Source organism: Hylaeus volcanicus, chromosome 7 (assembly GCF_026283585.1).
Source record: "Hylaeus volcanicus isolate JK05 chromosome 7, UHH_iyHylVolc1.0_haploid, whole genome shotgun sequence".
Classification (NCBI taxonomy): domain Eukaryota; kingdom Metazoa; phylum Arthropoda; class Insecta; order Hymenoptera; family Colletidae; genus Hylaeus; species Hylaeus volcanicus.
In genome coordinates this window covers 18283265-18305536 of record NC_071982.1, presented here as the reverse complement: position 1 = coordinate 18305536, position 22272 = coordinate 18283265, and the positions used below count along the sequence as shown (strand labels likewise).

Below are 22272 nucleotides of genomic sequence, written 5' to 3'. Positions count from 1 at the left end.
AACCTTCATAGAAACAACGTATAAAATACGTATGATGATGCAGCCAATCACGTATCAGGTTCGTACAGGCACGAACAAGTGGAGGAATAAAGATATATCAAATTTTATTCGAATAATAGATAACGAATAAAACAGTAAATTATTCGCGACGTTCATTTGATTGAACGATTAATCGTCCATGTCCTTCATGTACCGACTATGTCTATAATGAATTTGGGAAAGTTGCTTAGCAACATAAAGTAAAACAATTTTCAGCAAGTCGAGTGTACATGTTCACGTAAAAACATGATTGTCAGCTAAAACTAAAAGACAATTGTTTACCGGTCGTTGCTCAAAATTCTCAGTGAAGTAAATATTTCTCGGCTTCGTACAACACAGACTCACGAAATAATATACTTATCGAAAAATGACGAAAAACAATAGGAGTGAAGTTAATCTTAAAAGTACTGGTATGAACGATACGACCGCTTTATTGTACACGATCGATCATTTCTAAATGCGTAAATGTAGATATATTGATATGAATAATGCGATATAACTATTTTTTGCGCTATTAAATTTGTAATAACCTGCAGCATTTTGTATGCAGCGTACAATCAAAATGGGCAAAACTACTTTGAACAATTGGCAGCATATAATTCAATGAGTTCGCATTTACGACGCGTTTTGATGGCGAAGTGTGTTGTCGATGCCAAAAACAAAAACTTTACACGCAAAAGAAAACGGTTCTGTAGACAACCTGATTGTAGGCCACGAATCGTTGGACGAGAGATTAAGAATGATATAATCGATGTGTTGGCATACGACACCCTTCATCATCCAGCGGTAAATTATTCATGTTCTAGCTCAGTCATACCCTAACCCTTTGCACTTTGAGTCATTTCATTGCAAATATGAATCTTTAGCTTGTAACACTTTATATGAAACACTCTGTATGTCATAAATGTAAAATACACATTGCTATACAGGGTGTTTCTGGTAAATAGGACTGTTTTGATAAATAGGACTTATTACGAAGAAGTGATGACTCAAAGTGTCTATGCCAGCGCGAAGATCAAAGCTATTTAGCTAACCATTATGGTTACGGTATGGTTTGTTCACGATCGAGACTGCATAATCGTGTAATTTATCCGAGTTCAACAACGTTGAAAACGAATAAGACAGAGCCATTTATTTCTAATGATCGACAAGTAAAAGCTACAAAAGCCGCGTTAAAGTTTCAAGACTTGTCGGAACACAGGTGAATAAAATTTTCAATAAAAAATGCTCCTTCTTCCTAACATCAAGCATCCACTACTTACTGTTATGTTAAATAATATGCTCGATAGTTATGAAGAAGATTCGATGGTTTACCAAACCGCTACTGATTTTTTGACACAAGAAATCAATCATCTTTCGATGACGGTAAGTTCATCGAGAAGTTACGATAAAATTGAAACTCCTAAAGAATACACGGATCCAACGTGTAATCAGGAAACGTGTATGAAAGACGAGGAAGAAGCAAAATATGCGAAATTCGTGTACGACATTACCTGCGAAATAATACAAAATGGCCTTTATACTGACGAACAATTGCAAGATGTGTTTCAGAAGCATTTAAAAAAAAATGAGACACTTCTAAGTATGGTCAGAATCACACTTAGTTCAATATTATTTAAATTATATTTATTCAATAGAAACGAAAGAATAATAGGTTCCCTACCTCTGAACAGAATAAAATGATGTACGAAATTTATCAGTTAAAAGACGCTTTGAATATGTCGGATGATCAGGATGCTGAGGAATTAAAAGATCTCGTTCACTCTCGACAATTTAATAATTTGACATTTCAATCACCGACCCCGCCAAAAGTTCTGAACGAAAATAAGATCATGGAAAAGCTAAGGAATTACGAAGCACCCGAGAGTCAGCGTAAATCGAACAGTAATAATAAATCGGTTGTATTAATCGATCCCAATCCGGAATTAATTATAACAGAGAGAGATATTCTTTCGTCATTGATAGAATCTAACATTAATCCTGAACAAGCTCAACAGATTTATAAGAGACTTTCTACCATAAGCAAAGATGAAATTCCTGTAGATTTGGTACATAACTTAATTTGCGGCCAATACGATACATCTTTTTCACAATTCTGCACTATTATCGAGATAAATATCTTTTAGATGCGAACGAGACCAGGAGGATCAAACGATGACAATGTAGTCAGCGAACGTGATCGGATTGATCTCAGTGTAGAAACGTTAAGCGATTCGCAACAAGAAAAAGGTTCCACAACTAGTGATCTCATGATACTAGAAGACAAAGAAGTACAAGCATAAAAAACAAATAATTGCATAGTAATTAATTATACAAAACAATGAACATTTAAAAAATATTAAATGGAAAACGTGTTCGTTTTATTAGTTGTGTCTCTTTAAGTATTTCCATCATTTTTACAATATCAGTTCTGTTTCATTCCTATACACTACGTTATCAACAAAGATAAAATATGTAGTGAAAAAATACATGTTTTAGATGTACACATGTAATTACAATATGTATGTGATCTGTTTATACAATATATAGTATTTATATATTAAACATATGTTTACATGCCTACAATATAGTTTGTAACATTGTACAGAGCCTATTATATATAATGTATACATTACACATAAGTATACATAGAATATAAAACTAAAATGGTTATCTTTCATTAACAGTATATACTTTTCGTATTAATACACAGGTGCAAACGTGCTCGTGCACTTTGTACGTAAGTTGCATTTTTTTCACTTATAGTACATTCACATATTCAGTTTTCGTGAAGTTGTAGCTGCTTTTAAAATGGTAAATTAAGTAGAAAATACTACAAAAAAATTCAAGGAAAATAAAAAAGCAGTTTAAGTGTCATGTATACGATGTAAAAATTAAGATAGAAATTCTTAGTCGCGGGGAAAACATACTAAAAAAAAAAAAAGAAAAAACCTCGTAGTACAAACAGTTAAATATTCTTTCATCTTCTTCTATTTAGTGCCATGGTAATCAGAAATTTTTGGAAGATGTCTCTGAATTATTTTTTAGCAAATAACACAAATTACATATTGCAGTAAGCTATATAATAAACAGTACTTACTTGCGAGGAAAATATTTCGAGTTTAAATAAAATGAAGAAAGTTTAGTATGCAAAAATTTCCCAGTAACTCTGATAATTTATGAAAAATAAAAAAAAATAATTTGTTTTCTCATCAGCTGCCGTCGGATGCATTTGAAGAAGAATCTTCTAATTCTGGTGCATCAGGTCCTCTGTTTAAAATATTTAATATATCTGTTATATGACTTATAGTAAAATCTGGTTGTGGATCTTCCTCTAATAAATGTGGCTTGTCCGAAATCGGAATCCAAACTGTACCTCCCAGACCTGCTTCAATTCCTCCTACATAAAATATTCGCTTTATTTTAATTGCATTCAGTTTGTTTAATAAACAAGTATAGTACAATAAAAAATAATGTACCTAGAATATCGGTTTCGAGTTTGTCACCAACCATTATGCATTTCTCTGACTTAACATTTAAAAATCGACATGCTCTTCTGAATATTTCTCTGTGTGGTTTTTCCCATGGTAAATCGCCAGATACTAGGATGATATCGAAGTATTGCTCGAGCGAAAGTTTACGTATTTTTTCCCATTGTGCATTGGAAGGGCCGTTTGTAATCAAGCCTAAGAGGTATTTTTTCCTCAACTGTCTGATCATAGAAATTACATCTGACGACAGAGCCAAATAATAATATCGTAAATACAACCATCGCTCGTATATCCTTTTTGCTAGATATGAGTATTTCTCTCCAAGTGCTTTACTCCACAGAGTTGTACGCCAAACGTCCAAAGTATAAATCACATTATCAGGACACTTTCTAAAGAGCTTCAAATATGTTGCTGTCAGCTTGACAGATACATCTTCAGGGATGCCATATTCTTGTGTTAATTCCTCAGCCAACTGTAGATAAATTTAGAATACAATCTATTAGAAATACTGTTTTAACATATCAAGTAATATCACAAGAAATAATAAACAGAATACAGAGTACATACTAAAGGAGAATGCAATTGATTTCCACATTCAATACAATATTATAATCATGTATTTTAATGTTTGAAAACAATGATCTAGTTTTATCAATTTCATTAGAAACTGAAATATGTATGTAAAGAATGATGAAGTAGCATGTACTGAATGTGGACTTTAATGATTTGTATAATATAACTAAGTTTTGGGAAAAAAGGACACAAACGATCAGTTAGGAATTTAGGTCACTTAATTCAGATTTTGATGATTACCTAGAAAATGCATTGATTCATTGAAATACTCGAGCCGATTAGTGGACACTCGAAGTGGCACCCGCGGTCGTTGCTGTAATCACAACAAAATCAGTTGTGCCAACAACAAACTTATATTACTTCAACCCTAAAAGCCTTAGTTGTTGGATGTTAATATTTATATTTATTATTTTTGTCCATATGTCATAAGTTTTTTGTAACATCCAAAATAACTTTGATATGATTCAACAAATTTATTTACTGAAATTTTCTTATTGTTTAATATCGAGATGGGTAATAATTTAAAAGAGATAATACTTTAAAAAAACAATTCAATTTAATAAGACCATTTGTTATTTTACAAAACAATTCATTATACATAAACGTTTTTTAAAGTATATACATTCTAAAACTACATCAATAGTAAATGTATGTCTATCTTGTAAAAATTTTTAGTAGCCTATGAATATATATAAAATGTAAAAATATTTTGATTTGAAATATCCACTACCGTTCAAAAGTATTTGATCATGTGTCTGCTACAATAAAAATTTATTTTCATTTACTATCAGAATGTAGACACATTTAAAAAATCTTAAAGATGACATTTAATCTTTTACTCTTTTATCAAATATACATATAGAAAACAATCAAATACTTCTGAGCAGAAATGTACTTCAACATTTAAGCTTTACAACATGTATAGTCCATTGAGAAATTCATTGATTCCTTTGCTTGCCAGAAAACTATTTCCAGATAAGATTGCCACATAAATTTATATTTGGACTATGACAGCTTCACAAAATTGCAGACAACACACTACTAGACTATGTTATTTTGACAAAACAAGTTCATGTTACAAGAGGTACTTATATGCAAGTCTGCATTCTAAAGAATATTGTGTGATGAATAAAGTACATAATTATATTTTGTTTTTTCAACAAGAACATAAATTGTCGTTCGTTCAGTTTAGGCATTAAACATTAAAAGAATATTGTGACAAATGTTTTCCATGTTGCGTTAATCTCCAAAAAGTTGTTTTCCAAGTTCCATCATACGATGATTTCTGCACACAGTTAAAACTCCACATTTTTTCAAAACAGAAGCAATGTTTTCATCTGCTTTAACTAAATGACATAATAGATCTTCAAAAGCAGATTTTTCTTTTGGCTGAAGGCTTCCTATTTTTACTTTTTTAAGAGTTTCAACCATTTCTTCAGCCCAACCTGACTCCAAAGTGAATTGAGAAAGCCAAGGTACTACTTGCAAAACTGCAGCCATTGTTTGCATTCCAAGGAACCACAGTTCCATAATTTCCATCCATCTTTCTTTATATGGCATAGAAACAACAAGTTCGGTTGGATCGTTACTCTCGTCGATAATGTATGCATCCCATAAAAACCTTATAGTAGCTTGAATATATCGACATATAGAAAAATCATTTTTTTTAATACGTTTTGCTTGTTGTTTTAATAACAACAATCCCAAAACTGCTAGATGACCGTGCAACACTAAATTTTCTGGAATTTGTTTAAGTTCTGGAAGATTATTGAAAATAAATTTCAATAAGGAAACAAATACTGTCGACTCTTCTACCAATTTTGGCTCTAATACAGTGACATTCATTAAAACATTGCATACAGACACCATGGCTGTTCTTGAATCTTTCATCGCGTCTGAAACGTGAAATTCTAAATCATCTCCTTTTTCTGCTTCTTTTAATGCTTTCAATCTCTCTGATCTTGGCACTGGTGGCTTTACATAATGAACAATTGTCCAATGATAAGACAAACATTCAAACAAGACTTCTTCTTGTTTATGTTTAAGTAAAATTTTTCTAGCTTCCTCTTCAACTGTTAAATAGCATAAAGCTGGTAATAATAATCTCAAGAGATCAATTTCGCTTAAAGGATCCTGAACAACTGATTCTTCTGATGTTGTTCCTTCCTCACTTTTGACTTTAGCATTTGTTTTAGCTTTTTCTGCTAATTTTCTGTTTCGGTAAGCATAGAAGGTGTCATTAGCTACAGACAGAATATATGGCAAAACTGCATGAACTTGTGGACGCATGGCTTTTGTTTCTTGAGCAAGCCATGCTGCCAGTACTCTTATCACTGCACAGATAAATACTCGTTCTTTAATATCTGTTAAGTCTTTCATTTTAGAGACTGCTGTAAGTAAACCTATAACTGCAGCAAAAGCTCCCTTCAAGGCTGTATATAATGACTGTTTCTCTTTCTCTTCTAAATCTAACTGATCAGTGGTGATGTATGTAAGAGAAATTTCGAGAATTACAAAGCAGGATGTAATTAAATCAGAATTTGCCATGATACCTTTAAGTTGTTTTCCCTCCAACTGCATCCTAACTTCTATGGATGCCAGTTGAATCAAAAGTAAGAAAAATGCTTTAGGTCTCTCTTTATCAGACAAACTCCATTCTGCCCCTAACAGATCCATCATTACAGAAGCAAGCTTCAATGCTGGATCACGTTGACTTTTTCCTATTTTTGATCCAAGAATGTCAAACAAAGCTTTATGAATGCTAGATGGCCAAGTTTCCTCTTTAGAGGTTTCAATAACAGTGTCTCTCCTACACGACATTAATAAAGCTTGCAAAATTGTACATAATTCAAATTTCCTTTCAGTGTGATCAGTTTCAAAGTCTAATGCAATTTTATTTATGATAGCATGAAAGGGTGCAGTATCTGTTGCATCCCAAGCATCTGGACCAAATCTTCCAACTAACATGACTAAAATATTCAAAGCTTGATCGGTTTGAAAACTTTTTTCAGAATAAATATCACACATTTTTGAAATTGCTTTCTGTTCAAGTAAAGCTTTCTGCCCTGGTGGATATTGCGCAATATTTTGCAAACATGTATATGCTTCGCTAACAATAATTAACATATCATCAGCTGCATCTTCATCAACTTGAGATACAATGTCAAGCAATGCAGGTACAAAAGAAATCATATCAGAGTGAGATGCTAACTCTGGTTCTCCACAGAAGGCAGAAAGTATAGACAATGCTACAGATTTATACACTTGTGGGGGACAATCCACAGGAACTGTTTGAGAAGACAACAACTTTTTTAGGAACTTTGAGCCGATAGCTTCGAATAATATCTTTTTAACTGCCGGTGTACAATCCTTACTGTCCACTAATTTTGTAACCATGAATAATGCAGCAAATTTTTCAGAGTCATGCTCTACTGCCTTTAAAATTGCCACACACTTCTTCACACCCTCTGGGATACTCATTGTTACGGTTTTGTGTTAAAATTTCAACAAAATCGAATACTATTTTAACGTTCCCAGAACGTTTTTGTAAACTTCGTGATAACAATCTTTCGAATGAAGCTTGTCGACAATTATTTACGAAGGATTCAACAAGGTTTCACAGAAGAGTGCATCTTTCACATGACACAGTCAAAAGCCAACTGGCAGTACTCCCAGAATGAACCCCTTTGGAACTAGCCTTGCCCTTTGACACACTCACTTAGAGGGATAAAAATAAAGCTGTACCACTACGAACGTTATTCCACAAACGCGTATACATTACAACCCAATGGATTATTGCCAATGTAAGGTTAATGACGTTCGCGATTCCCTTTTACATATAAGTCATCGGTTATTGGTTAATAAGGCTCACTGATTCTTACGTTAAAAAGAGAATAACACTGAAAATTATTTACGTCACTATTTTCCCCGAAATTCGCTTAAAGAAAAATATTTGAAACGTATACTGTTTTCAGTAAGTGACCGCCATAACCTTTCTTCACGATAACGCGTAGTACGCAATCTTTTGTACGCTCGGACTGGTATCTCGGGATCGTGAAAACCTTCAGTAACGTGCTTGCACGCTTTTTCTACGTTATGTTGAGCGTCTGGACAGTACCAGTAGGATCGGTCGAAAATAACCGTTCGAGAGAAAGCTCTATATCTGGGAGTCGGCTCGTATTACACAGAGGTTTCTATTTTCGTGCGATCTTCATATACAAACGGAAGTGAGAGAGAGTGAACGTAATTCTTAGAGAATTCTCCAAAATGGAAGAAAAACAACAAGCAAAATACATGTACTACACGACTAATTAAATGACTTATTATCGACACGAGTATGACCTTTCGCGGTTTCTCTGACGTTAAATCGAAGGTTCGTTTTTCGCTTATTCGCTAGGATGAAACATACACGCACATATTTCTGGTACATGAGTAATACTGACCGTTTCTATACACGATATTATTTCAAATACATTAGCATACCTTCCGACACGTCTGATTGTCGCCCTTCCTAGTCTCGATGAGAGTGTTGTCCAGATCGAAAAATACGGCGCTTACAGCTACGTTCGACGAACAAAGGTGCTTCTTACGAAAAGTCGCCATTGTCATAACAAGGATATATCTGCTGTTGTTGTTAATCCAACGATGCTTCAACGAAGAATCACGCATAAAAACATATGATATTCATAGAACGTCTCCCCTTCTGAGAACACTTTAGGGAGGGATAAGTAATTATCTCGACAGTCGGATATCGCAACGAATCGCATTCGTCTTGTCTCGACCTAATACCCTTCGTTCCTGACCTTTTTCTCTTCCTTCATTTTCTTCTCTGTCTATCGAACGAAGAGACATCTTTGATAGAAACGTACGATATTGATCGTCGATAAATACGTAATCTAATTTTTTAATTTAATCGTTCGTACAACGTCAGCAATTACCAATGAAGTTTAACGAAGAATTCAAACTTATTTTATTCGTATTTGAATTGACTTGGAATCTACCTTGCTAGCTTTTATTACAATTTTCCAGATACCATCAATCCTCGCAGTCTATTTCATTATATTATTAGGGGAACAATTAAATATATGAGGATTGAAAACATACAAAATAACAGTTGTTTATTAGACATGTAATGTAACACATACCTATTCTATAATTTGTGCACGAATTGTACACGTAAATGTTAAATTTTTGGCATGAAACTTTGTCTTGGTTTTAAGTACATTGTTTCAGTTCCAATTTCATTTCTCAATTCAAGAATAATAAATAAAAATAATAAATAAAAGTATACTAAACTAATACTGGTTTTAAGTGGCGTCATCGGTGGGAAAACACCCAAGTTTGTAGTGAAAATAGTTCCCATCATTTTTATAAGATGGCGCCACTGATACGTTTGATCAATTATTCTTTTTTACTCATAAATGCATAAGTAATACGATTCTTTGCTTTACAACACCACAATATACTCTTTGAAAATATTATTTAGACATACATCTGCTTTTATATTTATAAATACCATAATTATCGATTTATTAGTTAGTGGCGTCATCTAACAAGAACAGTAAGAACTATTTTCACTACAAACTTGGGCGTTTTCCCACCGATGGCGCTGCAAGAAGCAAGTTTGCGCCATTTTTATTTGATACTAGAATCATGTGATTTGCGAAATATCTCATTGGTCTGTTGTATTTTAGCTCAAAAATGTAACTAGGTCTAATGTACATTTTCTTACTCTATCGCCACTATTTGTGTTTTAACTATATTTGTATTCCTATTTGATACCTTTATATATTTTTTTCTGTATAGTAGCGTATATAACTTATATACTATTTATTTTAATTGGTAGAATACGGAATGGTCGAATGTGATTGGATGTACGAACTCATCTACAAGCCTTTGTATAAATAGTACATTTTGTTGCGCCGACTCACGTGCAAAACACCTCTGTTGTCAGATACTTTTTAAATTCAAACAAACAATGCAACATTAACATTATATAGTATCTTGTAAGAGCAATGAAAACATGCATTTGTAAAGTTTGATTAAAACTAATAATGTGATTGGGAGATGCTTTGCCGTTAACGGTGTCATAACATTTTGACGCAACGTTAACCCTGCCTTCGAATCTGTGTTTTCCTTTTATTGCAGATATAATCTTTCATTTAAAAGCTTCTAAGTAATATCGAAAAATGTCAGCCACAGCTACGACAGCCACCCTTCCGGTTGAGGAAGAATTTGAGGACTATAATCCTCAAGCAAAATTAATAAAAACTCTCGAAGTAAGTCGATTTTTACATCTTTTGGTTATTCCTCGTTTAGTTTATTCGCAAACAATTTAATGAATATGTCTGTTTTTCAGAGAAATGGAATCACAGCAGGAGACGTAAAAAAATTAGAGGAAGCTGGTTACTATACTGTAGAAGCTGTAGCTTATGCTCCCAAAAAGCATTTGATTAACATCAAAGGTATTAGTGAAGCCAAGGCAGATAAAATTCTGCAAGAAGCTTCAAAATTGGTTGTGATGGGTTTTAAAAGTGCTACTGAAATTCATCAAACTAGATCACATATTGTTTTTGTAACAACTGGTTCTGCTGAATTGGATAGATTGTTAGGGGGTGGTATAGAGACAGGTTCTATTACAGAAATTTTTGGGGAATTCAGGTCAGGTAAAACTCAGTTGTGTCATACACTTGCAGTCAATTGTCAATTACCCATAGATATGGGTGGTGCAGAAGGGAAATGTCTTTATATAGATACAGAAGGAACTTTTAGACCTGAAAGATTAATAGCTGTTGCAGGAAGGTATAATGTGGCAGGGGATAATGTTTTAGACAATGTAGCTTGTGCCAGAGCTTACAATACAGATCACCAAACACAGTTATTAATTCAGGCTAGTGCTATGATGACAGAATCTAGATATGCATTACTGATAGTGGATAGTGCAACTGGCCTATACCGTACTGACTATTCTGGAAGAGGAGAATTATCTGCTAGACAAATGCATTTAGCCAGATTCCTTAGAATGTTGCTGAGAATAGCTGATGAGCATGGTGTTGCAGTTGTTATAACAAACCAAGTTGTTGCACAGGTTGATGGTGCAGCAAGTATGTTTGGTGGAGATCAGAAAAAGCCAATTGGTGGTAATATTATAGCACATGCCAGTACTACAAGACTGTATTTGCGTAAAGGCAGGGGGGAAACTAGAATATGTAAAATTTATGATTCACCTTGTTTGCCTGAGAGTGAAGCAATGTTTGCTATAAATGCAGATGGTATTGGGGATGTTAAAGAATAGTATTATTTTCATCTTTTATAAATATTTGTATTCGTAAGAAAGTGCTTTCAACTGTGACTTCTTTTCTATTTATACATTAAGCCTCAAGGACATGTAAGTTGATTTATCACACAAAAAATATCGAATAAGTAATTACAGATTTGGTTAGTCTCTGCATACCATATAAGTAAAAGTTAATAAAATAAAATAAAACAAGGGAAAAGGAAAAAAATAACATGGTAATGTTGTACATACAAAGATTGGATAATAAATAATGGCTATTTTATGTAATACATGTACATTGTAAAAAATAAAATATTTAAAAAATCTCGTTATAAATTTTTGTTTAAAAGCACGATAATTTTAAACCAAGTGAGTACTAAATATCTGCGTGATAAAAATCGATAAAGATAAGAAAGGTATATAAAGCGCACTAACGAACATTATTCGAAGGAAGAATTAAAAAGTCAGAAACGGATCCTGCTTCGTTCATTTCGTATACATAACGGTAAAATTAAAATTTTTTCTTTACTTTAACAAATAAATTATATAAGAAATGCTGGTCTTTAACTGTTATCTCACATTTTATCGAATACTGGTTCTATTTAGAATAGAGATATGCGTATGTATCCAAGAAGAGATCTCTCTCACTAATTATAAATAGTTGTATGTGTGTTTGACTATCAAATTATAGTTATCTTCTCTTGCTCTAAATTACAATGTTTAACTTACACGTGAGGACTTTTTGCCGGCAAAGAGTCGTTCCTAAAAAGGTATTCCAGAACTTTTTACGGCCATTTTCAGTTGATATTTATTTTAAGGGAAAGACTATTCAACCAATTTTTGTGGCAAATAGAAGAATTAAACATTTAAAACAAAATTTTGAGTTTTGGTAGGTTATTTACTGTATGCATCTGTGCAACTATACAAATAGATACACACACATATATGTACATGGTTTATAGAGATTAATCTCACTTATTGCTGACGTTTCTTGCAAAACGCCTTAACCTCAAACACGTTTTGTAAATCATTTATTCGAAAATAGTACATTCATTCGCATTTGTACAACGATTTATACAAGAGTTTATATTATATGTAACAAATACATTAACTTGTAAATTACGATTTTGCATTCCAGTGTAAGGCATTTGTCCACAAAAATGAGTGAAGATACTTCCTTATTTATTTTGCCAAACAAGCAATCGATAACTTCTTTAGATTGCGAACCTGCATTTAATGCTCTAACAACAAAAGAAAAATTATATGCACATTATTTAAGTAAAGCTGCATGGAACGGTGGTCTTATTGTGTTTATACAAACTTCTCCTGAATCTCCATTAATATTTGCACTTTTACACAATGTTTTTATATCTGAAACAATAGATGAGTTGAAGAAATCTGCATTAAATGCAGGTGTCAGTGAAGATGAATTTACAGTAAGTAAACAATGCTAAACTTTATTATTGTTTTTGTTTATAGTATTCATTTGTTTCTTCATCCAAACAAATATTTGTAGGCTTTCTTAGTATATACTTGTGGAATTTTTGCAAATGCTGGTAATTATAAGTCTTTTGGGGATAGTAAAATAATTCCTAATTTGCCTAAAGAAAAGCTTGAGGCAATATTAAAAGTTTCAAAGGCTTACAAAGATAATTCTAAGAATATTGAAGATATTTGGAATAAAATTAAAGATGTAATGTATTCGATAAAAGGAAAGTTGAAATCTTTGGGACTCGGTGATAAGGGTGTTACAACTTACTTCTCTGCCAATTGTACAGACAAAGATGCTGACTTAGTTAATGAATTTATGCAAGAAAAGGGATTAGAATCTTATAATGCAAGGTGTTTTAAAACAGTAGATGAAACTGGAAAAAATATGGATACATATGAAATTAGATTAGCTTCTGTAAAAACTGATACTGATCCTAGTGTTACATTGCCTGAAGAGGTCTTCAAAAAGGCTAAATTTAAAATTGTGAGAGGAGATTATAGCAAGCTGTTGGTTCCAGTTGTTGATAACTTGCAGAAGGCAAAAGAATATGCTGCAAATGAAATTGAGAAAAATATGTTGAATAAATATATAGAGCACTTTACAACAGGGTCATTACAAGCTCATAAAGATGGTTCTCGTTTCTGGATCACAGATAAAGGGCCAGTGATAGAAACTTACATTGGTTTTATTGAGAATTATAGAGATCCTGCTGGCCAGAGAGGAGAATTTGAAGGGTTTGTAGCAATGGTAAATAAGGAAATGTCTGCAAAATTTGCTACACTAGTGAGCAATGCAGAAAAATTTATACCAAAACTTCCTTGGGGAGAAGAGTTTGAAAAGGATGAATTCCTAAGACCTGATTTTACTTCTTTAGATGTTTTAACATTCTCTGGATCTGGTATTCCAGCAGGTATAAATATTCCAAATTACGACGAAATTAGGCAATCTGAAGGATTTAAAAATGTTTCTCTGGGCAATGTAATTCCTGCAAATATGAAGTTGGATGTGATACAGTTTTTATCTGAACAGGATCAAACCCTAATGAATACTTATAGAGTTGCTAGTTTCGAAGTGCAAGTTGGTTTGCATGAACTTCTTGGTCATGGAACAGGAAAATTATTGAGACAATTAGGACCTGATTCTTATAACTTTGAGAAGGGTAAAGTGAAAAATCCTTTAAATGGGGAAGTAATAAATAAATTTTATCTGCCTGGTGAAACATACGATTCGAAATTTGGTGCAATGGGATCTTCTTATGAAGAATGTAGAGCAGAAGCAGTTGGACTCTATTTGTCTTTAGAAAAAGATATACTACAGATATTTGGACACGAAGGTTCCAAAGCAGACGACATAATATATGTAAACTGGTTGTCTCTGTTATGGAATGGTTGTGCAAAAGCTTTAGAATTTTATCAGCCATCTACTAAAAAATGGTTACAAGCTCACTCCCAAGCAAGATATGTCTTACTTAGAGTTTGTATGGAAGCTGGTGATGGCTTTGTTACTGTTACTGAAACTGAGGCAGGAAAAAATTTATTATTAACTGTAGACAGGTCTAAGATTCTGACAGTTGGAAAAAATGCAATCAGGGAATTCTTAACTAAGTTACAAGTTTATAAAAGTACAGGAGACATTGAGGCAGCCAAGGAAATGTATGAAAAGTACAGCGAAGTACCTGAGACAGGACCACAACCATGGACACGTTGGAGAGATATAGTTTTAGCTTTTAAAGAACCTCGTAAAATATTTGTACAATCAAACACATTTGTTAATGGTTCGTATTTAAATCGTTATTTCTGTTTATTATGAAGTTTTCCAGTTATACTAATTTAGCTTTTCTTGGAGCAGGTGAAAATGGAGTACAATTGAAAAATTATGAACCTAATTTTGCCGGAGTAATTCAATCTTGGATGGAGAGGTTCCCATCTTCAGAAACTTCGAAAACTCTTATTGAACTTTGGGAGAAAGATAAAGAATATTTTACACTCGAAAATCATTAATTGATTTAAGCATCAGCAAAACTACTTATTGTAATATAATTTTTTTATTATGTATGCTATGTATAGTGTATGTATATATGTATAAACATATATATATAATATACTGAACAAAGCAAATCATTTATTTTTTTTTTTAAATACATTCTGGAATACTGAAAATTTTGTATAAAATAAAATATGCGTTTAATTTGCATTCATTTTTTTACATTAAATTTTTCCTCATAAAATTTAGCATAACCTATAGAACATATTGCACGGTTTATACATTCGCAATACCGCGCATGGCTGCATTGGTCAAATTGGCGGGAAAAACCTGAAGAATGTAGTTTACCGAGCAAAATGGTGTCGGAAGAGTCGTTAATTTCGTGTCTCTGTGATTTAGGTTGTGATGTTCCAGACAAATCTGTCATTGATAGATGTAAGTCAATTATTAAATCTATTATTCATAGTGTTAAAATATTAACAGCTTAGCTTTTTATATGAATAAATTAATTGACTGTTATTGTCGAGTACACTTCGTTACAAGTCAAAGTAAGTTTTCACGATATGATACGTATTCGCTATATTTCGTACTGAATGATATTCTTTTTAGTGTTGCGTATATTTTAAAGAATACAGTATTTATTGAAAGGTATTAAGGACACATAACTATTTTTTATAACCTTATCCTAAAAAATTAATTATTCTATTACGTGTATCATTTGAATATTATACTTATATGGTATTGTGTTTTTCATTCGGTTAATCTATAAACAAAATATTTTCAATTAGGTGTTCAGCTTTGTCATGCTTATAACATTGACGAAGAAACATTTGTAGAATTATGGGTTTCGTACACTGTTTCACATTCTATAAATATTAGTCCAACGCTAGATGATCTTAATAAGTTAGAAGAAGAAGAACTTAAAAAAGGTCAAGAGAGTTCTATTGAAACTGTTTCACATGCAATATCTAATATAGAAGTGGATATACAGACTGACCAAGAAATCACGTATCCTTTGACATGCTAGAATTAATTTCAAGTACAAGAATATTCTATTTTTTATTATATCTAAATATTATCCTTACATATATTTGTTGCACATTATTACAACAGTAATAATGTTTTGGACATATACAACACTGGACCATCTTCTTTGTTGAAGGTAAATTTTATTTTGGTCACAAATTATTCTTTGTATCCTGCTTTTATATTGCCCTACCATACATTAATTATAGCAAAATCGCATTTCATTGAATTTATCATATTTCTATTCTATAATATATTTATTACAAGAAACATTTGGACATGATGATATTTTACATTTTATTTTGTTTAACATATTTTTTTAATAGAATTGATACTAAAATTTTATATTTCTCATCTATGTATACACATTGTTAAAATTCGAGTAGACTATTTTGATGATTTCAAAAGGTGCTCGTTCCCCTTATTCTCTCTTTCTAAAGGAAAAGGTCTCCACCCATGTAATGGCCTTCTGCATTGTTGCCAGATTTATGAAACTGCTTGTTCTTTACGAGTAGTACAACTAAAATGATTATTTATGACGTAATTTGTTCGTAGACTTGTTTTTATTTTATAAATTCGCAATCTATCTTTATCGTACGTCGTTAGTTTTGCAAGGAACGCAAGGTTTTCGCTTAGTCGAAGTATTTCTTTATCTTCGAAATTACGTTTCGAATTATAATACAAAATATGAACCATTTTAATTGCTACATTTCATATATAGACTGGATTTCTTAACATCTGTAATAAAAAAAAGACGTAGTTTTAGAAGATTTTTTTGAAAACAACGTAGCAATTTTCAACGATTATTAACAATAGAAATTACGAATTGTTATTAGTTTTATAACCAATACCAATACATGTATCGTATCGACGAAACAAGGATACGTTTTATGTGAAACCTTAACCTTGGCATTGCAATGATATTTACGTCGCTTTGGCAACACTGTCTTACATTCTTTATGGTCGATCTATAGTCTATAGTAGCAATGACGTAAGATATCTACCTGTAGATCTAATTCTTCGTAAAATATTCAGGTTTCCTTATAATAAAATCGCACAAGTAGTACAATGAATATTTTGATTATTTTCTGATAAAAATTTATACAATTATATAAATAAATATATATAATTCTTCAGATAATTTATTCAGTTTCGAAGCAGAACAAAATATCTTTTAACAGTTTTTGTTCGAAGCTTAAATTATGTATTGCAAAGTGAACTTGATCGTGTTTTTCATTACATTCGTACTAATTCTACCGTGATTTATAGCTTTGTTACTCTTCTCATTCATCCTCCTTTTTTTTCTGTGGGAAATACATTTTTTCTGTCACAAACATGATAAATTTCAATGGATTTGTACTGTTAGAGTATCGGTAGATGTACAGCATGTAGCAGGAAGCAAAATATTGTACTATACATCGCCAAGCGTTGCTACAGACGTCGAATGTTTACGGTACGGGTGAAATTTTCGACGCGATTCCCCGGCAGGTGGTTTCTTATCCCGAAGAGAAGCGTTGTTGTACGATCTCGCAGAGGCACCGTAATTCCCGCCACAAAAATCGTCCAGGTAGATTGCCGCCATTATCCCCTCCCCTTTTCTCAACCGTCTCCCACAAAGGACACTGTTCCGTGGAGGGGGATAGTCAGATTCATTCCTATTGGTGGAAAAAGGACAGCTTGCCTCCTCAGAATCGTGAAGGGAGGGGTTCTCCTTCCATCTAAGAGAGCTGACCAGATTTCTTCAAAGGGTACGATTTCAGTTTTCAAGGACCCAGACTCCATTATCATCCTGATGCGCGCGTGCGCGTGCTCTCACAGTTTCCTTGAACTAAGCGTTGTTCCTTTCGCGTTATAGCGTTCTTGTTTTCGAGTTATCTTCCATATAATCGGCTCGTTCGTTCGTGAATTAAATATTTCGTCTCGCGTAACGAACATATCGTTTGTATTTTCGAAACGATTGCCGGGTGCGAACCGAGCATCTCTATGGCGTCGAATCGACGACGCCACCGACTGTCTGTCAGCGCGTCACGCGGATTCAGAGTGTATCGTACAGTGTTTTGCCGGTTCGTTGTGGATTTTTTCGTTTCGTTCGCGTCGGCTCGGAATTGTGTTATTTTGCTGTTGTGACCGTAGCGAAATGGTTCGTACGCGAGGTATATTACAACGGGAGGAAGTGTACGATGTGGTGCATCGCACGTTAAAACGGTTGACCGCGGAGCGTCGGCCATCATGGAATTCGGTTTGAGTGAATTTCATACTCGAAAGTCATTCCGCCAATCGTGTAGCGCCTCGCGTCGCAACGACCTGTTGCTATTGCTACTGGCTGTTACCGCTGCCGCTATTGTTCGCGTTTCGATTCCTTTCGTCTTTTTTCGTTGCATCGAATAGTTACGATTGAAATGTAGTTGTACGTTTATCGTGCGAGAGATCGTGTCGGATCGAGCACTCGTAAAACCGCGATCTGTACTACGTTTCGAGTAAGGTTTCGGTTCGTTTTACTCCGTTCCTGCGATCGTGTTGCTCGTTTCATCTTCAACGTTTCGGCGAAATTTACGAATAACCTTGTGTATCTTTCGTGCACATGCATGCGTGTGTGCGTGTGGCAGAGCAGAATAGTATCGTGTGCGTAAAGGAGGGAGAAAGAAGATTCCGTATTTGTGTGTGCGTGAATGCGAGCGCGCGCGCGTGAATGTCGTCGACCGTTTCGTTGAGCTGAGCGTCGCGTCGCTACAACCTGTTGCTTCGACTATGTCGCATGCTTCTTTCGATATTTTCTCAAGGTCTTTCGTGCAAAGGCGGTCCCTTTGGCTACCCTATAATTGTAAGGTACTGCACGATTCTCTTCGATTCGATTATTTATTTCTCTGTACTACGTATTAATTTCGCACTGGTGGTATTTTACTCGTACACACGCGTATATTAGTACACGCGTACGCATGTGACTGTATTTGCGCTCGCGCGCGCCAGCATTTATACGCGATACGATTCTTTTAAGGCCGTGTACATTATCGTTAATAATTCTATATTTTGTTTGCATTAAGGTCTATTTTCCTTTGTTTAGCACATATATTCTTGCACACGTTCGGTGTAATTGGAATAATGTTTAGAATTCCTAAGCAGAAAAGTATTTTACTATTAAATCTTGGTTCACGAGGTCTGTGATTGAGTTTTGGACCTTTCTTTTTTTAATTACAACATTCGATGGCACGATTATTGACCCAGGCTTAAGTTAACCATGGTTTTCTCGAACAGCTCGTGCTTGGAAAGATCGTTTCCTTAGGGAGCTGTTCGAATCTACCAATTAAATATAATTGACCAACAATCGACAGTCCCATCTCCTTCCTCTTTCATTTTCTTGTAATTTCTTGATCCTTGTCGTTCTTTCTTACCACACGGTATGCGTGAAATTCGTGGCGTCGATTCGAAGAAGAAGAAAATCTATACTCGCGCTCGAAAACGACTCGAATCCCAACGGATTATTTCCGTGGCTGGTTACAACTGTATCTAGTAAAAGCTTCGCGTTATTTCCCACGGTATCTTTGTGAACAGTGGGGCGAAAGATTGCCAGGGGCGGCTAGTTCACGGAGAGAGGGATAGAAGGAGAAATAGTCTCCTCGGCTTGGTGTGTTACTCAACGGGAGGGGGAAAGGGAACATAGCTCTCGGTGATCGACCCAAAGTTTTACATGATCTGGTACAGCAAGTATCGTTCGAATGAATTATTCCCCAACGTTCGCGTCTTGGAACATTCGACCAAAGTACTAGTATTACTTATGTAACGTACGCTTCTGTGAGTGCAATTAACAGTTTTTTTTGTTGTTGTCCAATCGACATGCTTCAAAGAAATACGAAACAACTTAGTAAGGGGTTTTTTTTATGGGTAAAATAATAAGTTAAGTAACATGCAAGGTGATAACTTGAAGACACGTTACAAAAATGTAAACTGTGAACTAATTTTCTTTGTAATTTTGTAGCACCCCTTCAAATTATCGTCACACGGGTTGCATAACTTACTATTTTAAGTAAGTCGAGTACAATTTTTATACTATTCTTGTTTAAAAACTTCCTCTATTGATAACGTAAACATTTTGTATACAGAATTATCTTGATTCCCTGAGCCTAAACATAGTAGAGGTCGCAAAGGCGTTTCTTTACAATTGTTCTGCAAATTCCAAGCTACTCGCCGCAATGCAATAACAGAACAACGAGCGTTTTTACGATTGTTATTGTATCGTATCGACGTTAACGCAGGGCCACAATGTTCTCAAAGGAATTTGATATGTACGTGGAAACTCGTCGAAGAAAGGCCGGTTTTAATTTAATGCGATAGTATCGAACGCAAACTACAAGAAATAGCTCGAACTCGATTGAAATAATGCGTAATAACGCAAGCGGGAAGAACGGTCAGGTTAACAACAGTTAACCCTTCTTGTTGCGTTGAACTTCTGAACGCGAGCCACCGTAACTATTTATATTCCAGCATTGTAGGCGTTGCTAATTCGAAATCTTTTCTGCGTTTATTGCGTTTATTTGAGATCGCTTAGAAATAATTTATAACTGAAGTTCGAAGCGTAGAGATTAAACAGGAGAACAAAGGAGGAGCGAGAAGAAATAGGGCGATACAAAACGTTCTCTGAATTTGCCAAATGAGTGAAGGTCTAGTGCACAGATGATCAAGTTGTGACTAGATCCACACTCATTAAGCACGTTTGGGATCAAACATCATGGCTTCGTTGCTGATTACGAAGAGTTGAACAAAAGTTTGGACACTGGAAAATTGTTTATTTACATAAGACTCAGCGCGACGCGAAACAGATGATTCCATAGACGAGTATGAATGTGGTGCACGTTTTCTTTCGTTTCGTGACTAGATACATACTCGTCTACGGTTGTCTGTGTCTCTCTCGGAATCAGTGCACTTACCAATCACCACAAATGTAATTTATATTTAATTTTTTCGATATTTAATTTCATCGAAACACGTTTTATTAATATATGCATCGATATGATTTATCTTGTGTCGTTTTTTTTTTTCATTTTCCAAGCATATTAAAAGAGCGAGAAGTCCGACAACGGAAACCGGAAACGATACTAAAATACGAGCGGTGGATCAAACGTTTTCGCCATCAACTTATAGTTCAAAAACGTAAGCAGACTGTTTAATGAAAGGACAGTAGAATCTCGATAGTTGCATAGAAACGGGGTTGACCATTCATGCAATTATCGAGGTAACTCTGGAGTTTGTTTTAATCCACAGTGGAAGGTTTGTCGAAACCTTTCCATTCCTTCACGCTTAGCAGCTTTCCACGTTTTTCTCATGAAAAATGACTCTCGGACTTTTCGATGTAAATTTTCCTCCTCTTTCTAATAATCCTTGTTTAAGCTCTTGTGTAATGTTTCAATTTCACTTTCACTCGCTTCTAATTATCAACACGCAAGTAACGAGGTTCTACTGTGTGAGAAATCGATAGAACTACAAAATTCACAAGTGTGCATATGGACAAATCAGATTAGAAATGAAATAACGTATGAAATGAGTTGATACATTTAGATGTCATCCAGTACTCCAGTTAGTATATCACAACTGTTGTTACAGAATTGTGCCTAATCGTGCCCCAAGTACTCTCGTTAGAGGCAAAGTTCTTTTGAATTTTGGCCCAGATGTACACATTTGGAAGAAACAAAACGAATACGATATATCGATCGCAAAGGCTGATAATCCTCACGTACCCAAAGATGTGGTGTACATGTACGAAATGCTGTCCAAACAAGGGGCCGCTCTTGCCAGCAATTGTGAAAGTTTTGGTGAGCGACTGTGCCACATTTGGAACGAAATGGGACCCACAGAGGCCAACGTGCGTTACGTGAGAAACGTAATATCCGTGAGCCAAACACCGTTTAGAACATGGGGCAGAATATCCACCATGATCGATAAATCAACTGGTACTAAGGTGGTTATGCTAGAAGGTTGCAAAAAATGTAAGGGTGACAACAATGCGCCTATTATTCGACTAGATCTCAGCGGAATCAAGCACTATTCTGTTTTTGCGGGACAGATAGTTGCGGTGGAAGGTATTAATACCGCGGGAAACGTTCTAATTGCGAAGGAATTGTTTCTAAAAGGCCACGCACCTCTAGCAGCTACTCCAAAATTATTAAAAGATTTGAGAGTGTATGTTGCGGTTGGTCCATTCACACCATCTGACAATTTAAACTACCAGCCGTTATGGGATCTCATGGAACGCGTCGTAGATGAAGAGCCGAATATATTGATCTTGATTGGTCCTTTTATAGAATATACGCACTCTGAGATTAAGAAGTGTACCTTGAAAGATACTTTTCAAGAGTTTTTTGATAAAATTTTGTCGAGGGTCATGCAATGTCTACAAGGGTACATATCTTATTAAACGTGAC

At 34.5% G+C, this 22272-nt stretch overlaps 6 protein-coding genes across 11 annotated transcripts in view; 4 read left to right on the top strand and 2 right to left on the bottom strand.

Annotated features, from left to right (window-relative positions):
• Nucleotides 1-43: 43 nt before the first annotated feature.
• On the top strand, nt 44-2332 carry LOC128880310 (spermatogenesis-associated protein 7-like). Of its 3 annotated transcripts, XM_054130258.1 has the most exons (7): nt 44-449; nt 590-825; nt 1005-1240; nt 1329-1404; nt 1474-1626; nt 1713-2087; nt 2166-2332. In XM_054130258.1, exons 1-7 carry the CDS (start codon nt 407-409, stop codon nt 2319-2321), a joined length of 1275 nt encoding a protein of 424 aa, XP_053986233.1. In that variant the 5' UTR covers nt 44-406; the 3' UTR covers nt 2322-2332. The 3 variants fall into 3 exon arrangements, with proteins under 3 accessions (XP_053986233.1, XP_053986231.1, XP_053986232.1); XM_054130256.1 differs by having other exon boundaries at nt 54-449; nt 1329-1626; XM_054130257.1 differs by having other exon boundaries at nt 56-506; nt 1329-1626.
• Nucleotides 2333-2375: 43 nt separating this feature from the next.
• LOC128880312 (N-acylneuraminate-9-phosphatase) lies at nt 2376-8912 on the bottom strand. The gene is made up of 3 exons (XM_054130260.1): nt 8565-8912; nt 3498-3981; nt 2376-3418 (listed from the first exon to the last, which is right to left on the bottom strand). The coding sequence occupies exons 1-3, from the start codon at nt 8748-8750 to the stop codon at nt 3231-3233; spliced, it is 858 nt and encodes a 285-aa protein (XP_053986235.1). The 5' UTR covers nt 8751-8912; the 3' UTR covers nt 2376-3230.
• LOC128880308 (neurochondrin homolog) lies at nt 4617-8547 on the bottom strand. Its single transcript, XM_054130254.1, has one exon. It carries the CDS (start codon nt 7560-7562, stop codon nt 5322-5324), a length of 2241 nt encoding a protein of 746 aa, XP_053986229.1. The 5' UTR covers nt 7563-8547; the 3' UTR covers nt 4617-5321.
• Nucleotides 8913-9817: 905 nt separating the features above from the next.
• Nucleotides 9818-11629, top strand: LOC128880507 (DNA repair protein RAD51 homolog A). The gene is made up of 2 exons (XM_054130689.1): nt 9818-10360; nt 10441-11629. The coding sequence occupies exons 1-2, from the start codon at nt 10271-10273 to the stop codon at nt 11374-11376; spliced, it is 1026 nt and encodes a 341-aa protein (XP_053986664.1). The 5' UTR covers nt 9818-10270; the 3' UTR covers nt 11377-11629.
• Nucleotides 11630-11738: 109 nt separating this feature from the next.
• Nucleotides 11739-15043, top strand: LOC128880504 (dipeptidyl peptidase 3). Of its 2 annotated transcripts, none has more exons than XM_054130675.1 (4): nt 11739-11863; nt 12497-12794; nt 12875-14624; nt 14699-15043. In XM_054130675.1, exons 2-4 carry the CDS (start codon nt 12519-12521, stop codon nt 14848-14850), a joined length of 2178 nt encoding a protein of 725 aa, XP_053986650.1. In that variant the 5' UTR covers nt 11739-11863; nt 12497-12518; the 3' UTR covers nt 14851-15043. The 2 variants fall into 2 exon arrangements, with proteins under 2 accessions (XP_053986650.1, XP_053986648.1); XM_054130673.1 differs by lacking the exon at nt 11739-11863 and adding an exon at nt 12088-12247.
• Nucleotides 15044-15119: 76 nt separating this feature from the next.
• Nucleotides 15120-22272, top strand: part of LOC128880505 (DNA polymerase alpha subunit B-like) — a 15640-nt gene continuing 8487 nt past the window's right edge. For 2 of the 3 annotated variants that reach the window (XM_054130677.1, XM_054130676.1), the window contains exons 1-5: nt 15120-15268; nt 15622-15841; nt 15947-15995; nt 20904-21004; nt 21455-22249. In XM_054130677.1, coding sequence (XP_053986652.1) covers nt 15190-15268; nt 15622-15841; nt 15947-15995; nt 20904-21004; nt 21455-22249 — 1244 coding nt within the window. In that variant the 5' untranslated portion in view covers nt 15120-15189. Of the gene's footprint in view, nt 15269-15621; nt 15842-15946; nt 15996-18460; nt 18686-20903; nt 21005-21454; nt 22250-22272 lie in introns of those variants that run through there. The other variant, XM_054130678.1, reaches the window with a different exon arrangement.